At 46.0% G+C, this 18,288-nt stretch overlaps 1 protein-coding gene across 1 annotated transcript; it reads right to left on the minus strand.

Annotated features, from left to right (window-relative positions):
* Nucleotides 1-10,445: 10,445 nt before the first annotated feature.
* Nucleotides 10,446-15,546, minus strand: WNT8A (Wnt family member 8A). The gene is made up of 5 exons (XM_086928852.1): nt 15,519-15,546; nt 15,113-15,251; nt 14,143-14,268; nt 12,778-12,920; nt 10,446-11,714 (listed from the first exon to the last, which is right to left on the minus strand). The coding sequence occupies exons 1-5, from the start codon at nt 15,531-15,533 to the stop codon at nt 11,151-11,153; spliced, it is 987 nt and encodes a 328-aa protein (XP_086784978.1). The 5' UTR covers nt 15,534-15,546; the 3' UTR covers nt 10,446-11,150.
* Between the last annotated feature and the right edge of the window lie 2,742 nt (nt 15,547-18,288).

The raw sequence follows: 18,288 nt of genomic DNA on the forward strand, positions 1-18,288 counted from the left end.
CCGTTGACCCCCAGAGACCCGGGACACCTGCCCAGAGAACAGAACTGCACCACCTTGGCATTCCCCAGATCCGCAAACAGGTCCACCACAGGGAGGCCCCAACGACCCACCAACTGGAGGAACACCCCGGGAAGGAGAGAGAAATCCCGAGACGACGGAATGGCCCTGCTCAACAGATCCGCCCTCACATTGTCCACCCCCCGAATGTAGAGAGCAGACAGACCCAGCACCCAGACCTGAGCCCACCGAAAGAGGACGCTGGCAATCAAGTTCAAGGACCTGGACCGGGTCCCCCCCTGACGGTTGACATAGGACTTCGCCACCAGATTGTCCGTCTGAACCAACACCCAATGCCCCCTCAAAGAGTCCTGAAAGTGCACCAGGGCAAGCACAATCGCCCTCAGCTCCCGCCAGTTCGAGGACCTCCGGGAATCCAGCAGAGACCAGAACCCCCGAACCTGCTCCGACCCCAGCCAAGCACCCCACCCGGATAGGCTGGCGTCCGTGGTCACCACAAGCGGAGCCGGGGGAGTCAGAGAAACCCCTGCCAGGAGGTTGTGGCGGCAGAGCCACCAGGAAAGCTCCTTCCGAATCCGGTCCGTCATGGGCAGCAGGGACAATAGACTCTGAGACCCTGGAGACCAACCCAACAGGATCCAGTTGGCCAGGCGGAGGAGATGAAAACGAGCCCATGGAACCAAAAACACCACGGAAGCCATGTGTCCCTGCACCCGCAGCCACTGGACCGCCGGAGAAGCCACCCGGGACATCAAGGCCCGAACCTGCGACTGAAGAGACACCAGGCGCTTGTCGGACAAGGTAACATGGCCGAGCAAAGTCTGAAAACGAGCCCCGATGAACACCAAGTCCTGAGACGGGACCAAAGAAGACTTTCCCCAGTTCACCAAAAATCCGTGTCCCTGAAGAACCTCCAAGGCCCTCCCGATGTGAGAGAGCAAAAGAGACTCCCCCGCAGCATGCAGCAAGAGGTCGTCGAGATAAGGATGAATGAAAACCCCTTCCGCATGAAGGAGAGCCACGAGAGGCGCCAGGACCTTCGTGAAAACCCTGGGCGCAGACCTGAGGCCGAAGGGAAGCACGCAAAACTGAAAATGGGCGTCTCCCACAGCGAACCTCAGGAAACGTTGAGAAGCAGCGGCAACCGGGACGTGGAGATAAGCGTCCTCGAGATCCATGGATGCCAGGAAGTCGCCAGGCTGAACCAAAGGAATGATGGCCTGAAGTGTCAACATTCGGAAGTGTACGGGCCGAACCCAGGCGTTGACCCACTTGAGATTGAGGACAGGCCGAAAGCCCCCGGTCACCTTCTGAACCAGAAACAGAATGGAGTAGGTCCCCGTCCCCACCTCCTCGACAGGAACCCGGCAGATGGCAGCCTTGGCAAGCAAACAGGACACCACGTCCAGCAGAGCCACCCTGCGGGGACCGGAGACAGGCAGAGGAGTCAGCCGAACCCCAGAATCCGGCGGAACCTGCAGGAAGTCTATCACGTACCCATGACCCACAGTGTCCAGGACCCAGCCATCCGAAACGTCCTGCTGCCAACGAGGAAGAAACTGCCGAAGACGACCCCCCACCGGCAGGGAACCGGCCAGACAGTAGTTGTCAGGGACCCTTCTTGGCAGGGCCCTTAGGAGCGGAGGCAGCGTGCCTGGGAGAAAAACGGGGCTGAAAACGCCGCCTGCGGAAAGACTGACGAGAATCACGCTTCGGGGAAGAACGAGGGGCCCTACTCCAAGGCTTACCAGACGGAGCCGCCCCACCCTTATACGGCAAGGCATGCTTCCGCTCCTTGAAAGCCTTCGAAATCATGGCAGGCAATTGGTCCTCAAACAGAGCCAGTCCATCAAAAGGCAATTTCAACAGAGCCGCCTTCTCCCCAGGATCAGCCTTCCAGGACCGGAGCCAGAGGGAACGACGTGCCGCCACCAAAGCCCCAGTGGACATTGCCGAAGATTTTATAACATCCGATGAAATGTCCGCCAATAGCCTAGCCTGCTGTTCCATAGCAGCCAGGTGGTCAGAGCACTCAGAGCCCTCCTGAACCGCCGCAGCCAATTTCTCGAAATCCTGAACCAAAGACTGCGCAGAGTAGGCAGAGAAAAGGCTAGCCCTCAGCGCCAGGTTCCCAGCAGCAAAGGAGCGTTTAAGGCCAGAATCCACCTTCTTGTCAGTAGCATCCGCCGGGGTACAGTCCTCAGGCTGAATAGCAGTCTTGCCAATCAGAGTGGCCAGGATAGAGTCCAGCTTCAAATTGTGAGACAAGGGGTCCTCCCCCTCCAAAAGGTAAAGTTTCTGAAGGAAGCGAGGGACCTGCAACTTATCAACCTCACGCCACTCCCTCAGCACCATGTCCTTGACCGGACCCTGAAAAGGCATGCCCAACCTGGAGGGAGAAGCATACTGAGGAAAGAGATTCCCATCCGCCTCCAGCTGGAAAGGAGGGAACCCTAAATTGTCCCGCACATGAGCCAGAATATCCCATCTCTCTTCCCTGGAGATAAACTTCCCACCCGAGGAGGTAGAAGGACCATCATCATCCGACAAGGAAACCTCCCTCGCAGGATCCAGTGAGCGTGGACGAGAAGAAGCCCCAGGCACCGGACGAGCCAGGAGAGCCTTAGACACAGCCGCCTCAATCATGCCCTGCACCTCCTCCTTGGACATGAGAGGCACATCACCCCCAGAAAGGCCCCGACACCGAGGGCGCTTGGAGGGAACAGGAGAAACCTCAGGCGAGGAGGAAGAGGAAGAAGACACCACATGGTTCCGCTTAAACGCCTGCTTGCGACCCATGGCAGAAGCACAAAGGAGCAGAAAACCCCACGCTGCTACATGAAGGGAAAAATCATAACCGGGAACCAATGACAGCCCCGGCCTGAAAACCCGCCAAAAACAGGCCCTACCCTCATCACAACCAGCAAATGCAAAAAAAGAAAAACAAAAACGGACAGTAACCCGTCCTACCAGGTCTTCCAGAAGAGTGTAGTCCGGGAGGAGGCATCCATGACAGCCCGACCCGGAAACACAGCCCCAGCCACAGGAGGACCGCCCAACAACGCTGCGGCTTCCCGAGTCACCGCTCCGCCCCCAACCACGAGGGAGACGAGGAGAGGAGACACAGCCAGGAGAACGCTGCAGAGGACACCGTCGCCGCAGAGAACCAGCACGAAGACTCCCCGGCACCGCCACAGGGAGGAACTGAAGGTAAGTCCCACTAGGGAGACAAAAAAAAAAACAGGTGGAGGAGGGGGCGGGCAGAGTTTTTATGCTGGGGGTGGGTCTGGGTGTGAGGCGGAGCCTCAATTGTATGGAAGGAAGGCGAGGGAGGGACGGGAGGTAATGGGTTTACCAAATTGGTGGTCCTTTGTATCTGTGCCCCTCAACCTGAATGGGGGTATCTACAGTGGTCTGCTGTCAGCAAGCAAGACTGGTCTTTAAAACCATTCTAACTCATAGACAACGGCTATTACTTAGTGGTAGAACTTATGGGGCCCGACATTGTATGTCCTGACTACATGTGCCTTTGTGGGGCTCCTAGAGGAATGAACAGACAGACATAGACTGTTTTCTTTAAACCCAGATATGGGCCTAAGTGTTTTGGTGGAAATAGAAGCCAGTATACCACTCCTTTTGCAACAGGAAATGTCTTCTGACAATTTAAACCGAAGTAAAACTCCAAACGTTCATGCCTAATGGTACCAGTCGCTCCTGGCAGAGAGGAGTCTATATGAGTAGGCCTTGGGCATGATAGTGCCCCGCATGCACTCAATCGTCCTAGATGCGTTGCCAAGGCGCTGCCAACTTTTGCTTTCATGGAAAGAACATCCCATGTGTGAAAAAAAGCCTTGGCTGATGGTTTAGAAGTGGCAGCAGATTTAAATGCATGTTTCTGACAGAGGAGTGAAGGGCAGAAAGAACTTTAAAATATCCCACTTTCTGATTCAGTAGCTACTTTGACAGCAAGTGCACATAGCGCCTACTATTTATTAAGGATGGCGCCTAGAACCAACCTATCTCTGTCATTTCAACATCGCCTACTGGGCTGTCATTTTCCATAGTTCAGCGTCTAAATGCGTCAGAAGTAAACAATACCTGACAGACCAGTCACATTAGTCGCAACTAATTTGTAGCCACGTTTCCTGTTTAGTGATAAGAAACGGATTCGTATCCACAGTGCTGTTTGCCTGGAATACCTGTTCAGATAACAGCCTCCTCAAATGTCATTTTTTGTAAGATAAAGCACTTAAATTGTATTTATTTTATCAAATCCCTTTATGCCTCTTCGTTTGACTTAACTAGAGCTCTCAGTCGATCTGCATATGCCCTGCCCTTCCAGGGGGTTCCAAAATGTGAATATATGTGTGCGTGGTAATAAGCAGGGGCGTGGCGAACGGTAGTGCAGCGGAAGCAGTGGCACCAAGGTGTAAAGGGCTTAGCGCCCTACCAAGCCTTGATGGTTCCTGCATTTCGCTGCCCAAACTGCAGTCAGGGACCCGTGATTCCGTTTCTAGTACTACGGCGCGTGACGTAGGCCTTTACCTCACTGGTAGCCAGAGTGTGTCTGCGTGTAGCACACACACAACGAGCGCTCGGGGCGCAGTGCCGTGGGCACTCAGTTCTGTGAAAGGGGAGGGCCCGGGCCTTTGTTTGGTAACACACTGGGCAAGTGTAGGGGGACGGTGAATGACAATGGGGGCATGCCACTAACAGCCGCGAGGTGTTCGGAATACACGCTTGAAAGAGATTAGCAATGGATGCCTCAGGAGGAATGCGTGGCATCGGGTAGTGTATACATAGCAGCAGGGCGCGGACTAACCTATTCACAGCTTTTCCTCAAGTGCTCAAGTTCAAACGGCCGACCTTGTTCCTTAGGATAATGAATATCACAACAAGTGCAGATTGCAGTCACATCAAAGCGCGACAGTGTGGTCATTGTTTAAATAAAATTAGCTTGGCGACAGAAAGACTTCCTAGGTGTGAACTTAAGGAAATGCTGACCTTCCCTCACTGTCCAGGTCATATCGAAAGCTGTAAATGCATTTCCTGTGCTCACCAAGAAGGTCGCTACAGAAGACAAGTTGTTTATTTGCATAAGATAAAACAAAGAAAGCCATTTTTGCGTACAAAATAGGGAGGCCCCACCGAAAATAGAGCTTAGGCATGTGCGGGGTCGTCTTCTCAGCAGTACAGGTGACGCAATTTCTCCGAGGCCCTTGGGGAGGGGGTTACAGCCTGCCCGATCCCTCTGACACAGGCTGCGCCTTCTCGAACAAGAAGATGACCGGAGGCCCAAAGGGCCGGCAGGAGGTGTGATATGGTATGAAGCTCGACCTACTCATTTCAACCCGGAGCACTGATAGTTGTGAAAAATATGTATGCATTCCATGTACTGTAAATCTCCGTATCTATTATCCAATGTTATACTGTAAACAATATGTTATTTTATACACCAATCAACAACACATGGTTGACTTTTGCCTTGTCCTCCTTACACCTCTCCTCTGAAACTGCCTTGTGTGGAGTTTGCGATCTATAAGTCAATAACTACTAAAATAATTTAAGATGTAAACAAAATTACTTGGGGGCGATGTCCCAGAATTCTTAAGTGCCTTGAGCTACTGTAATGCTAAAATGCCCTGTATATGATGTATGTACATGTTGGGGTGCATCTTTCTGAGTAATAATCGCAAAGGTTTCCATCATTCTACTATTTGTCCGTGTCCCTCCTGCAAAACTGAAGCATTCTTCAGGGTCCCAGTAATGAGAATATGCTTTCCATCTCTATCCCATGATACCTCACATGCTATGCTTGTGAGACATGCCATGAGTACTTTCCTTTCAAATTCATAATAGTATTTCCACGTGCCTAGGATCAATGAACACGTTATTTTACGAAATGATGGATTAATAGTGCTCATGTGTGTACTAAATCAGAAGTAAAGGCCTTATCAGTACTGGAAGGGTGCTTAAATTCAGGTAATGTACAGCTCTCAGGTGAGCCCTAGGTTGGCTACTATGTGTGTCGTCATAACCTACTATGGGTATGTTACTAGTTATGGGGAAAATGTCCTGGTCTGGCTATACCTGCTACAGCAATTTTGAGGCCTAGTAACACCCTGCATAACCAGTTTTCTGTTTAACCAGTACAAAGACAGAACTTAATTTGCAAAAACAAAATAAATGGGTGAATGTATAAGGTTGCTTAGTCTCCACTCCATCCCATATCTTTTTCTTCCACAATCCTACACTTCCTGTCTCTTTATCTCACTCTACTGGTGTCTTTTTCATCCTGTAATGTCTCCATTTGTCGCTGTTTTCCTATTTTTTCTTCCTCCTTTCTTTCTTTTCTGCCTTCTCACTCATGCTCTGGGTAAAAGTCTGTAGATGAAAAAGTAGCCCAGGTGCCAAAACAATACGCTGATGCCCACAACCTCCATACATCAGCTAAAATCAAGCTCTGCTGGTGAATGTGTAAGTAATGTGCTACAGTGGGTAGTAATACTGCACCTGTGTTACCTACATATTTTACTGTATTATTGTTGGTCAGACTGGTCATTTATAGTGACACCAGGGTTGCAGCATGTTGAGGCAACTATTACCTCTGATACGTACAAGGCAGTGTATTGTTATCAGGTGTGTCCAGAATGTATATCCACATATTTTAACCTCATTTTAATTATGTGGATGACAACTGCTTGCCACCTGTTTATGTTGATGGGGTAGTTACAACTGCACTTTGAAGATTCAAGGGCCTATTTGTACTTTATGACTTGCCATTCGCACACGCTTAATTTATCACTGAAATAATGTTGGCTTTTTAAAAATATGTTGATGCTATATGAGTATGAGGTAATTCAGATGCCACATATTTTCCAGCCTACTCTATCAATGTGGGGTGGAGCTTTCAAAACTAATGTTTTCCCTGTTCCCTTTGTTTAAAGGGACAAGGGCTGCAAATCAATAAAAAACGGACATAATTGACAAAACCACTTAATCTGAATACTACAGCTCATAATAGTAGATATGGTCAAACAGGTGGCCACAAACTAATATCTCGGAGGCATGAATGCATTTACTATTGCTTATTTGTATGTCCCAACTGTGTGTAATTACATGCTGATAAACTGCATGTAAGAGGAGTATATTAAGTGGATGAATGAATGGTTTGTGTTGTGTTTGTGGGCGAGCATAACCTTCTGAGTTTGTGGCTATCGCAAACTCTTTTTTGATCATTTCTCACTCTGGAAATGGTTGGAGATTTGCTCCATCAATATGCAGAAGTAAATCACCTTTCATGCTGTAAAGGGAACGACCCATATTAAGCAGGGATGTAGGTGAGAGCGATAAAGATATCTTTCTCATGAAAGAAAAAAAATTGGAATTGGGCAGCAGACCTGCCATTGACTGAAGTGAAATGTACTGTATGTGCATTTCTACACTGGGGAAATAACTTGTAAAATGTAATGACATTCCCATTGGTGTGGTTAGAAATATCCGACTGCGCAACTTTACAAGTGTTGTACTTTTCAATGTTGGAGTCCTGCAAAAGCAATAAGTCTGCACCCAATTGTAGGTGTCCTACTATGAGTGTAGATTTTTTTTTGGGGGGGAGAGGGCCCAATATTTTATTAATCAAGGATACAGTGTTTGTTTCAAAATTACTCATTACAGAAGTAATAGTGGGATCTAGGATTCAAAGTAACACATTGTTCCTTGATAAATTGCAATGAGTTTCATTAATTTACCACACCCCAAATAAAAGATTTAAAAATGTTATTGTGTGTATGGTCAGAATAGACAAATGCTCTCCATCTACAGTATTCATGTCTTCTCTGCAGTATCTACTCATGACTTGCTACACTGAAATGTAGGGGTTTGAAAAGTAAAGAGTCAAGATTCAACAGATGATGAGTGCCCGCTAAAACAGACTCACATGGGAAACAAAATAATGTGATGGTTAAGAGAAACCATCAGATTGACGGATTGTGAGAGTGGAAAAATTTAGCTTTGTATATGTGTCTTAACTTGTGAAAATACTAACATATGAATGCCTAAAGAATGGAACAAAGAGAAAAATTTGACTTTTCTTAAACATGCAATTTAACATGTAGCATGATTTTTTGTAGCAAGCACCCCTTTCTACTATGTTTACACTGTCAAGCTAGACTTGGCCTCAGGTATTTCTCTATTCTCTGCACTGCCTTTATTTCAACTTCATTAAATAAATAAATAAAGAAAGAAATGCTTTTAGCAAGATGCTGAACAATGCAGATGTTATGTAGTAATTCACATTCACACTCTATTTCATTAGACATTTCATCTTTGGAGAATGTTGGGACTTTAAAAATGTATTTATTTATTTCCTATGCTACATGTTCTCATTGTATTTGGATACATTTTAGCTGCCACATATTCACAATGATGAATGCCAATAGTATATTAAAATTAAAGTGTATGCAGAAAAATGTGAAGCTCATGACTTAATTCCGTAGAAGGGACAACTAGAATGTTTCTGCTTTAGACTAGTTCATTATCACGCAGTGGAGTTCTGAAGAACTAATAGTGTGAACTGCAGGGTTCTCATGGGAACTCAGAGTGAATTTAATGCACATGAATATTTGCAACTAATCAGACTGTTTGCTGATCATGCTTTACCAACTTCGTACATTTACCGTGGGAATGAAGAAAGATGTAGAAGACCATCAGATGATCCTTTTTCATTGGACTGAGATGACCAAACACCAACAAAGATGGAAACATGTATTTTGTGTTTTATATGTGTTCCGAGTTAGTATAGTACAGAGATATTGGGGAGAGAGCTCTTCCAACACTTTTTTCCTTAGAGCACGCTCTGAGAACTTTATGCTGCCCATACTGATCCAGGCTATTTGCTCTGTGGCTGCCCCTTTTCCTGGCTTTCTGCCATATTTAATGTGAGCTACTGCTGATAGTGATTCCTAAAGTCCTTTAGGATAACCGCTACTACTGTGACTAACTTCTGAATCAAGAGAGGCGACTCAGACGAGTTTCCAGAACTACTCTTCATGAGGAGTTTAACTAAATTCTAGTGCTATAATACTTGCTCCTTAAAACTCACTGTTTTCTGAAAAGGACTCTGTATGGGTTCTGGAAGGTTAGGATCAGCTAGAGTAGAACAGGAACTTAGTTAATATGTCCTTTATGGAACACGCTTTAATTTCTTTAATTGTTGCTAACCATTATTTTTCTTGATATTTCTGTAAATGGATGTATCTAATTCTTAACTTGAATAAAGAAAGCTAATACCAAATACTAAACTTTAAACAATTTAAATTAGTCTAAACTCTCATTATTAACTGAACAAAATAAGTGGTGTATATATTTTGATGCTGGTTTAATGCTCCACTCTAAAACTGCACCAAAGATCCAGTTGACAAGGTGTGTGGAGTTGGAGGCAACCTTTGTAAATTAAGAGTTGAATTGATTTAAAAAGAAATATATTTCTGCGTTAGCACTTACACAGGCTTTTTAAGCATCCTTTGAGGGGTTACTGAAGCCTGTTGATACTAAGAAATAGGGTTTCCATAGTCATGTGGCAGAAACCTGGACAGTTTTACATTACGGTTTAACTATTGCACCAATAGTGATTTCATTTTCAAACAAGTCAAATAATGAAAATGAAATAATACGTTGCAAGACAGCTTATCAAGAGAAACAAAATGTGAAGAGTGACTATCCCAACTGAGCTTAGTTCTGAGCGAGAGCACATAAGACTAATATCTTGCAAATGAGCATAGAGAGTAAACACACAATTGCAGTAACTATAGCAGGCATACTACTGAACTATGACTAGATAAAGCAGTTTCAGTAGCAGGGAAAATACCTGCAGTTACAGAGTTCAGATGCAGCATGGGCACAAATCATTTCCTCATCTAGTTAAATTAGAATTTTCACCTTCTCAATGCCACAGTAGCTGAAAACCTTAAAACTATGTATTGTCTTGACAATGATATTCATTGATTGTATAAGCAACACCAAAATACCCATACCAAGCAACATTGCTTCAACTGAAAACTATTAGGACACTTGCTTCCCTCTTTTTCACAAGCTCCATATTGTAAGCCTAAAAACTGTAACTGTAAATGATCACCCTGAACAGATGGTAACCTTCCCAAGGACAGAAATCAAGTGAGTATTCTTGCCCATGCAACGTCTTGCATACTAACACTGTCGATTTAGACAAGAGACTCAGAATTTCACAAGCCAAACATGTTTACCCCAGAATTGAAAACCAGAGCATAGTCTTGGCTACACAACGTCTAGGATACATTGCAACACTCACAATAGCGACTAGAGGATTGAAATTTGTCATTCTTATTACACATTAAAGACTGAGAAGTCCTGTTGTAAATAAATAAAAATACAGAAGACGATTCAAAATGATATTTAGTAATATTTATGAATATGGTTTTGGATTATACACAAAAAGATGCATAACTTTGACATAGTTTTGTGCTACAACTCTGACTTGCTTTTTTATGGTCTGGTTATGTCGTGTGGCTCGAAATGCACACTGCTCTTTCGAAAAAAAAAGATGAGGAACTCTGTTTAAAACTGTAATGCTTTAGTATTTGTCTCATAATTTAAGGCCATTCATGTATCTGTAAACATGTGAAAACGTGTAAAATATAAAAACGATTGTGTCACTGAAAATATCACCTTCAAATGTAACACTGTGATATAACATGACTGCACAATCCAATACAATATGTATTTAAATACTAACTAGTAAAAAAAACTGCGGATAGATCTGGCAAAATACCCTGTAAAGCACGGTGGTTATGCCAAAACATATCACTGCAGTGAAAAATCCGTTCACAGGAGAAAGTGCATGTGTTTTATAATAAACTATATTTACAGTTAATTTACAATCATGACTCATCTCTTTACAAAGGTATGAGCATGTTTTCCTTAAACTTCTCTTTTGCTTTACATAAATAAGTGATTGTAAAAAATAACAGGCAAGTAAGACAAAGAAAATAACAGGCAAGTAAGACAATGGGTAGGGTTTGTGGAAAACCATTTGTCAATGCATGTCTCTGTTATGGCCTCTGTCCGTACAGTCCTCTTTCTATGGCTCATGCACGTCATCGCCTGTGCGGCCTATGTTTCCGTCGGTTGCTGTTCGGGGATTGGTCCCGCTCCCTCCGTGTGCAGTAATGCTTGGTGACCACCTGGCGGCACTGTTCGCATTTGACGGTGCAGCACCAGTGGAACTTGCAGTTGCAGCTGCTGACGGTCTCGGTCCTTTTCTCCTCCACCTTCAGGCCGCACTCGGTGCAGAGCCGCCGGCAGCTCCGCTTCTCCCACTGCGACAGGTTCTTGCCGCTCTGCAGGCACTCCCGCCCCTCCGTGCCGTGCAGCCCGAGGCTGGCGTTCCTCACGCAGTAGTCCGGCGAGTCTTCGAGGTAGATGAGCTCGGTGGCCACCAGCGAGCTGAAGGCCTCGGCTATGGCCCCGCGGTTGTCTGCGCTGTTCCCTGCGCGCATCCTCCGCTTGTCCATCTCAAGCTTCAGGGACTGGTCGTGTTTTATCTTCAGATAATTTCCGATTTCTCTGAACTCGGCCAGCTGCAGCCAGCAGGTCTGAATGCTGCAGCTCCCGGACACCCCGTGGCATTTGCAGGTCCGCTTCATAGTTGATTTTACAGCCTTCAAAAAAAAGAACGAGAGAGGTGTTTTTAGTGTTTGCTACTAGTTCATACATTTTTGTGGTTAACATGGCACGAAGCCCTTCTCAGAGACCAAGTAAAAGGCGTGAGAATGGCAAGCGGACGAGATACCATTGCCTTTAATCCCTGTGAAAGTGAGAAATCCAATTTACAAGATAAGACGATTCAGTAGGAATCCTCAGCTACTTTTGTTATGGGCGGTTGAGGTCGAGTGACTGCATTGTCAACTGAGGGCAAAGGCGGTCTAGTTCTAATCCTAGCTTCCTCAGTGGATGGTCACTTTGTATGATCTTGAACAAATCGTTTAAGCTTTTTGTGCTCCAGTTCCGTTATCAGCTACTGTTGGAAGAGCTTAGAAAGAAATTTAGCGACTGTCAGTGAGCTCAGACTGCATACCCTGCACTTCCGCATCTGCGGAGACTTAACTAACTACTAACAAGTTTGTATTGTCACCAGAGCGCCTCAAAACTTTGACGTTTGTTGCTCATGTAAACCAGGTTCAGCTTTTTTTAACAGTCTTGTTTTTTCTCAAGAGAAAATGCATTCCAAGTGCTTTATGAATTTATCTAGGCATTTCAACCAGGCAGTGCAGAGAAACATACGCGGGACACACAGAGGAGCGCAGGTTTGGTAATTACGTTAAGAGGTGGCAATGTGTATTTTGAACGTATTCACAACACGGTGTTAAGAGTTGCCTTATGATCGTTCTCAGTGCTACCAATGAAACATCAATGTCCCCCTCGGATCTAACAGAATCCGAAAATCCTCTGGCAGTAGTGCTGTTCTCCCCTGCTACCAGCATAGGCATTTAATAGTACAATACATTTAATAGGCTATGTTCCTGTCAGTCATCCATGCTCACTATACTGACATCGGGAGGTTGACAGGTTAAGCTAGTCCTGCTACGATTCGGCCCTGCGACCTATGAAGTGTATATTTTATATAGAGCTATGCAACACGACTAATGGCTCGCTTTACAACGTCTGATCCGCATGCACGTGAAGGAAATACTTTTTTTTATTGACACCAGGATGTGTACTTACCAGCCTGCCTGCCTCGTTGTTGTGCAGGTTCATCAGAGCCCTGGAGTCCTGGCCTGTCTCTAAGGCGTCAACGAACAGCTTGGAGATCCTCTCTCCGAATTCCACGTTATCACTGCAGCCACCCCAGACCCATCCTCGTCCACCTAAGGCAAAGAGAGACAGTGGAAATGTCAGGAGGTACACACCGCAAATAATTCATATCATTACTTTGTAAATCCAACCCGTTGTCACATCACACGTCGAAGTGATGTCTTTTTTTCCAAAGACAGGAAAGCGCGTTTGGTAGCAATTATGATTTTCTCCCAACTTATCCGATAGTTTTTTCGGGGACCCCCACTTGGATGGAGAGTTTCGGGTGTCTGCGCGACCAGGGCTAGTCTGATTCGGTTCGGTGAGTGGCTGTGCAGGAGATGCGCTTGCAAAGCCGCCCTAACCTCCCCCTCGAGTTCGCTGTCTCCGACCACCCTATGTACACGATCTCTCGCTGCGGCTGGGTTCTCCTCGCGCGGTCCGAGTCCCAGTGCTAGGCAGGCATTGCACCAGAGAGTGGCGATCCTTAAACACTGCATGTATTCACCAGAGGCACAGTAGTGAGCCTTGCGTGGTAGAGGTATCGCACTAGAAGCAGTTAAAGACCCAAAACCACTTCAGGCGTGCACCACAAAAAAATGACGAACATGTATTACCCAGTGTCAGTGCTCGTCCACATACGCTGCAGACACACCGGATGAAGTTCACTTACTGCAACCTGTAAGCCGGTGATGACCGTTACACTATGAATTACGTTAGATCGTGCTGGGGCCTCACATAATGCTGTCATTGCACAAGAGACGTGATGGGTGATGGTCCCTGCGCTAGAAGCATACACCGGAAACAGTGTTGGGCTTCGGGCACTGCAGGACAGGTACACATCAGAGAAAGGCCCGGCCTTCATCCCCTTGTTTCTCGCTCCGGGCCCGCCACTTGCATGCAGTCGCTCTTCACCCCGATTTACTCTCTGCCCTTTGCAACACAGCCCTCTATTATTTCTTGAAAACATCCGCACCAATTGATACACCAATTGCTCTGCTAGGGTGGATGCTTAACTCTGCTTACACGGATCTCTGAAATGCATTGAGAGGAACGTTGCTCTGCTGCTCTCTGTCTCTAGTACTTTTTCACTGATACAAATGACACCCCGGAAAGTAAGCCCTACTTTTGAGGGGAGTCTGTTGGCTCGTGTGCGCACTTTGTGGGAGGGCAACATCTGCACCCCCTCGCCCAGCCCTGCACAGAGGGGCCAGCCCGGGCCTCTGCAGAACGGGGTGCGGTGTGTGGCCCAGAACCAGTGAGCAGCCGTGCTCAAGCCTCCGAGCGTGAACTCACCGATGCGCCCGTTCCTGGAGTCGTCGCAGCCGCAGTTGTCGAAGTCCCCCATGCTGCAGTTCCTGGTCAGCGTGTACATGACCCCCGCAGAGCTGATGGCGTGCACGAAGGACGTTTCCTTGGTAGCTGCAGGGAGAGGAATGAGAAGAGACGTTATTTCTATGAAACCAAACGGAGAACCTTCCATCCTCGGGGTCAGTTCTCACACAGAGATGAACAACTTCTGTCTTGGGGACAAGATGGCAAATATTGACACGGCTCTGCCAATAGCGGAGCCCGGGACGAGGCGTATGGGGAAAGGGCCATCAGTCACGCGCTGCACTGGGAGGGTGATGCTGCACCGGCGCTCGAGCACAAGCCCCGTCCCAGTGTCTCGGCACCCAGCTCGTGCAGCGCGGAGGCGTAAAACAGCTGCGTTAGGCATTGGTCAACACTATTGACCCGTAATCTAATGTACATGATAATAACAGTTTGCCATTTTACAGTTAATTACACCCTTTATTAATATAGCGCCTGACTTAACTGTTCAGAGTATGCCTAGGTTTTTCAAGGACAGTTTTTGCCTTACAGGACTCATTAATAGTCATTTATCAACCCCAGAAGTTCAAAAGGCTGAGAAATTGATGTTTGGAGTGCCACATGTCGCCTTCTAATTGCATGCAGATTTCAGGAGCAGATGCATTCGTCCAGTGAGCTATTCTGCCAGCGTAAAAGCTTTGTAATGCAACAAGAAATATTAAAACAAACTGTCAAAGCAGGGTCATTTAATGTAATATTTCCTTTTGAGGGCTCTATTGAGGCAGTGTTAATATCGCCACATGGATAGTTAAATGGTGCGCGCGGTAATGTTTGACATGTCTATATTTAAGGACACGAAGGAAACCCTTCTGACGGGAGCCATCGCTAACGGACGTGCCATTGGGGCACCCTGCTCTCTGCACTGTAAACACGAACAAGGGCAACACCTTACCGCTGCGGAGTCCGTTGTGGGTGGAAAGCTGGAGGGCGCTCTCGGGGCAGTTCCACCGCTCCCAAGCGAACTGGAACTTGCATTCTTCGATGCCGTGCTGCGCTCCCACCGCCACGCTGGTGGAATACGTCAAATACGCCTGTAACACAAGCGGAGACAAGTTACATTCTCATGCACGGTTATCCCCACAGTTATATATTTCTTGTGAAAAGTTCAACCCTACAGCATTTGTTTGTAACTAATGGTTTAATTCAGATGCATTTTTTTGTGATGGGGGTGGGTGGGTCCCTCTGCTATGCAATAGTTACACAGTAACTTAAAATTTACTTGTAACAAGTTTTCAAAAAAATCCCATTCTGCCCGTTACAGCAGTAACTTTTTATATAGAAAGCATTTGCGTATTTACCTTTGGGCCCGTCATCAAGAAATTGTTCACAGACCTGAAAAAGAGAGAACATATGAATGATTAAAGATTTAAACAATTAATATCGGCAGATGGCATAAATATGTTTATATCGTATCATCTTAGGCTTCTGTGCATATCCTACCAGGCTGATGCAGTGAAGGTGGTACAGAACACCCCAAGGGTGGTGAGGATGAAAAGTTTGGTGTTTTTCATTGCTGCTGTGAAATCTTTCCCAGTTTGTATTCCACTGTTTGATGGCAGCCCTACAGAGCCAGTATATCCTTCTCCAGCACGCTTACTGAGGTTACAAAAACACATCTCGGTTATTTAAGTAGTGGTTAGGGGTGACAGAACAGCTTTCCCCTCGTTATCCAATAAACTCATTATCCCCCAAATCCGGAGCCAATGGGTGGTAAGACAGAGACAAAGGGGCGTGGCCTAGGGGACTGCACTTTTAGAGACAAGGGACGGATCTCCCCCAGGCCCTAACTAAAGCAATGTAAACCCAGGCTCACAATAGCTAACTTTAATTCTATTACACATTGTCCAGGTTTCCAGGTTGTTGTTTGTGTCTGTGTCTTTCTGTGCTGAGGTAATTTGTTGCGTGTCTTCTTGTGTCTCACGGAACATATACGTGCCTCCATTCACTTTTATACAATTTTATTTCCATAGATCCCTAGAGTGGGTTTGTTGAGCTAATTCGCGAGAACATTTTAAGTGATTCTTTTTTTGTCCTTTTAACCCAAGTCCGTTCTGTGCACTCAGTTAGCAAAAGGAACGATGTAGCTATAAGCATAGAGGCAATTCAAACACCACGGCACCGATTTACACCTATTCCTTATTCTGAAGTAGTTTTAAGCCTGTTGCTGAACACAATGGTTTCGAGTCCTGACGCATCACTGGTATTATGTGTAACCCTGGGCAGTCCGCTTATTCATATGCAACGAAGGCCGTTCCGAATGGCAGGGCGTAAAACACGAAAATACTGTTAACAACATCTAGGAAAAATACATTACCGACGTTTTTGGTCTGTATTTTTAATCTTGTTGTTGCTTTTCTGTTGAAATACTGCTGCGAACATACAGTATGACACGTGTGGTTCTGACTGAAATATTTATTTTTATTAGTTTCATATAGCGTTATGGTTCTAGTTCTAGGTCATTATATTAACCAGTGACTGATCTTGTCTTGTGCATTATAAACGTATAAACGGAGGGCAGTTCGAACGAATGTTTATATGCCTTAAGAGCTATGTACATCTGGGAATTTTCTTTAAAGCGCTAGGGTTGAGAAAAAGAAGGCGCCTTTTGTTATTCGTAAGGGGCACTAAAACCATTACGTCATATATTACATTCTTCCATTGGAGATAATTCTGTAATATTGGCCACGGCGACGGGGGTCCCTCTGCATTCGCCGCTGTTAAGGACCAGAAGCATTAATAATTGCAGATCATTTTATGGCCATGCACCATAGCTGTGGAATTCTACCCCGGGCAGACTCGAGAGACAGGGGCGGGGCGAGGGGCTGGCATCTTGGTCCATGGCTCCAAGTTTACTGGCAAGTCCCAGAATCTGCTTATCTCCCGGTGTCTCGTGAAAGGGCATCATGGGGGCAGTCTGGGAAAGCTGAGAAATCTAACACGTGCAGGGAGTCGTGGAGCTGTGTGATGACGAAAGGCTAATGAATGCAAAACCCGGCCTAATGAATGCAGATCTGCAGTGCTACTTCCCCATCAGAGTCAGTTTCAAGAAAGCAGTTTACTGAATCTGTGCCTTGTTCTTAGTGGTAATGAGAACTGTAATATATCTTTTATATGGTGTATTGCACCCACTGGGAGATCGAAGAAGGGGTTATTTAGCACACCTTTTGCTGGATTGTGGCAACCCTGGTTAAGTGTCATGGGTGAAAGAGTGTTTGTGCTTGTAGTGTGGGAAGTATTGCATGAGGCCAACGGAGTGCTCCAGTCATATGGTGCGAAACAGGCATGGAATCTATGCATATGAGTGATAGAAAAGAGTAAAGGATTCAGAGGATAGCGCTTGGTTATGCACTTCACTGCTTGTTGACATTTTTCTAGGTCGAAGTATTACATAGTGGTTCATTAATGATACATTTGAACCTTCCTTGTGTAGAGGGTGAGACAGTTAGCAGGGGTGTTGAGTGTCAAACGGTAGCGTTTTCCTGCCCAGAATTTTGTGACTTGAGAGCTTTCTGATTCACATTGGAAGGACATTCCACAGATTGGTGATTTTTTTAAAGCAAAAGACCCCACAGATGTGAGATTTTCTAGACCTTGGAATGCCCATAAGTAGGGTCACTCTTGGTTTGTTATTCCTTCTTCTGTGGTACATCTTGAGTTTGTGCTCTAGAGAGATCAGGAACAATCCAAGAATGGCTCTGCAGGTAGTGCTTAGAGTCTTGAAAGAGATGCACTTTACTAAGGGGAGCAAGCAAAGCCCTTGAATGGCTGCTTGATGTGAGCAAGACTTCGGAGATGCAGCAGCAGAGTACTGGATAGGCTGAAGTCTGTTTTCAAGGATGGCTGTATCCCTTCATATAGACAATCATCAAACTCTGAGCTGAGTAGAACTTAAAGGATGTAGCCTGAATCCAGTGGAAGAACTCAATTTGAGGGAAGATGCAGCTCAAAATCCTCATGGAGAAGAAGGGGCTTTTAGTTACCAGAAATGCCCTGATTACTTACCGGTAATCTTCATTACTCCGAGTATAGTCTTTCTCGACACATGACTAACAAAGTGAGCATCAGCTC

Source organism: Lissotriton vulgaris, chromosome 7, assembly GCF_964263255.1.
Source record: "Lissotriton vulgaris chromosome 7, aLisVul1.2, whole genome shotgun sequence".
Lineage (NCBI taxonomy): Eukaryota > Metazoa > Chordata > Amphibia > Caudata > Salamandridae > Lissotriton > Lissotriton vulgaris.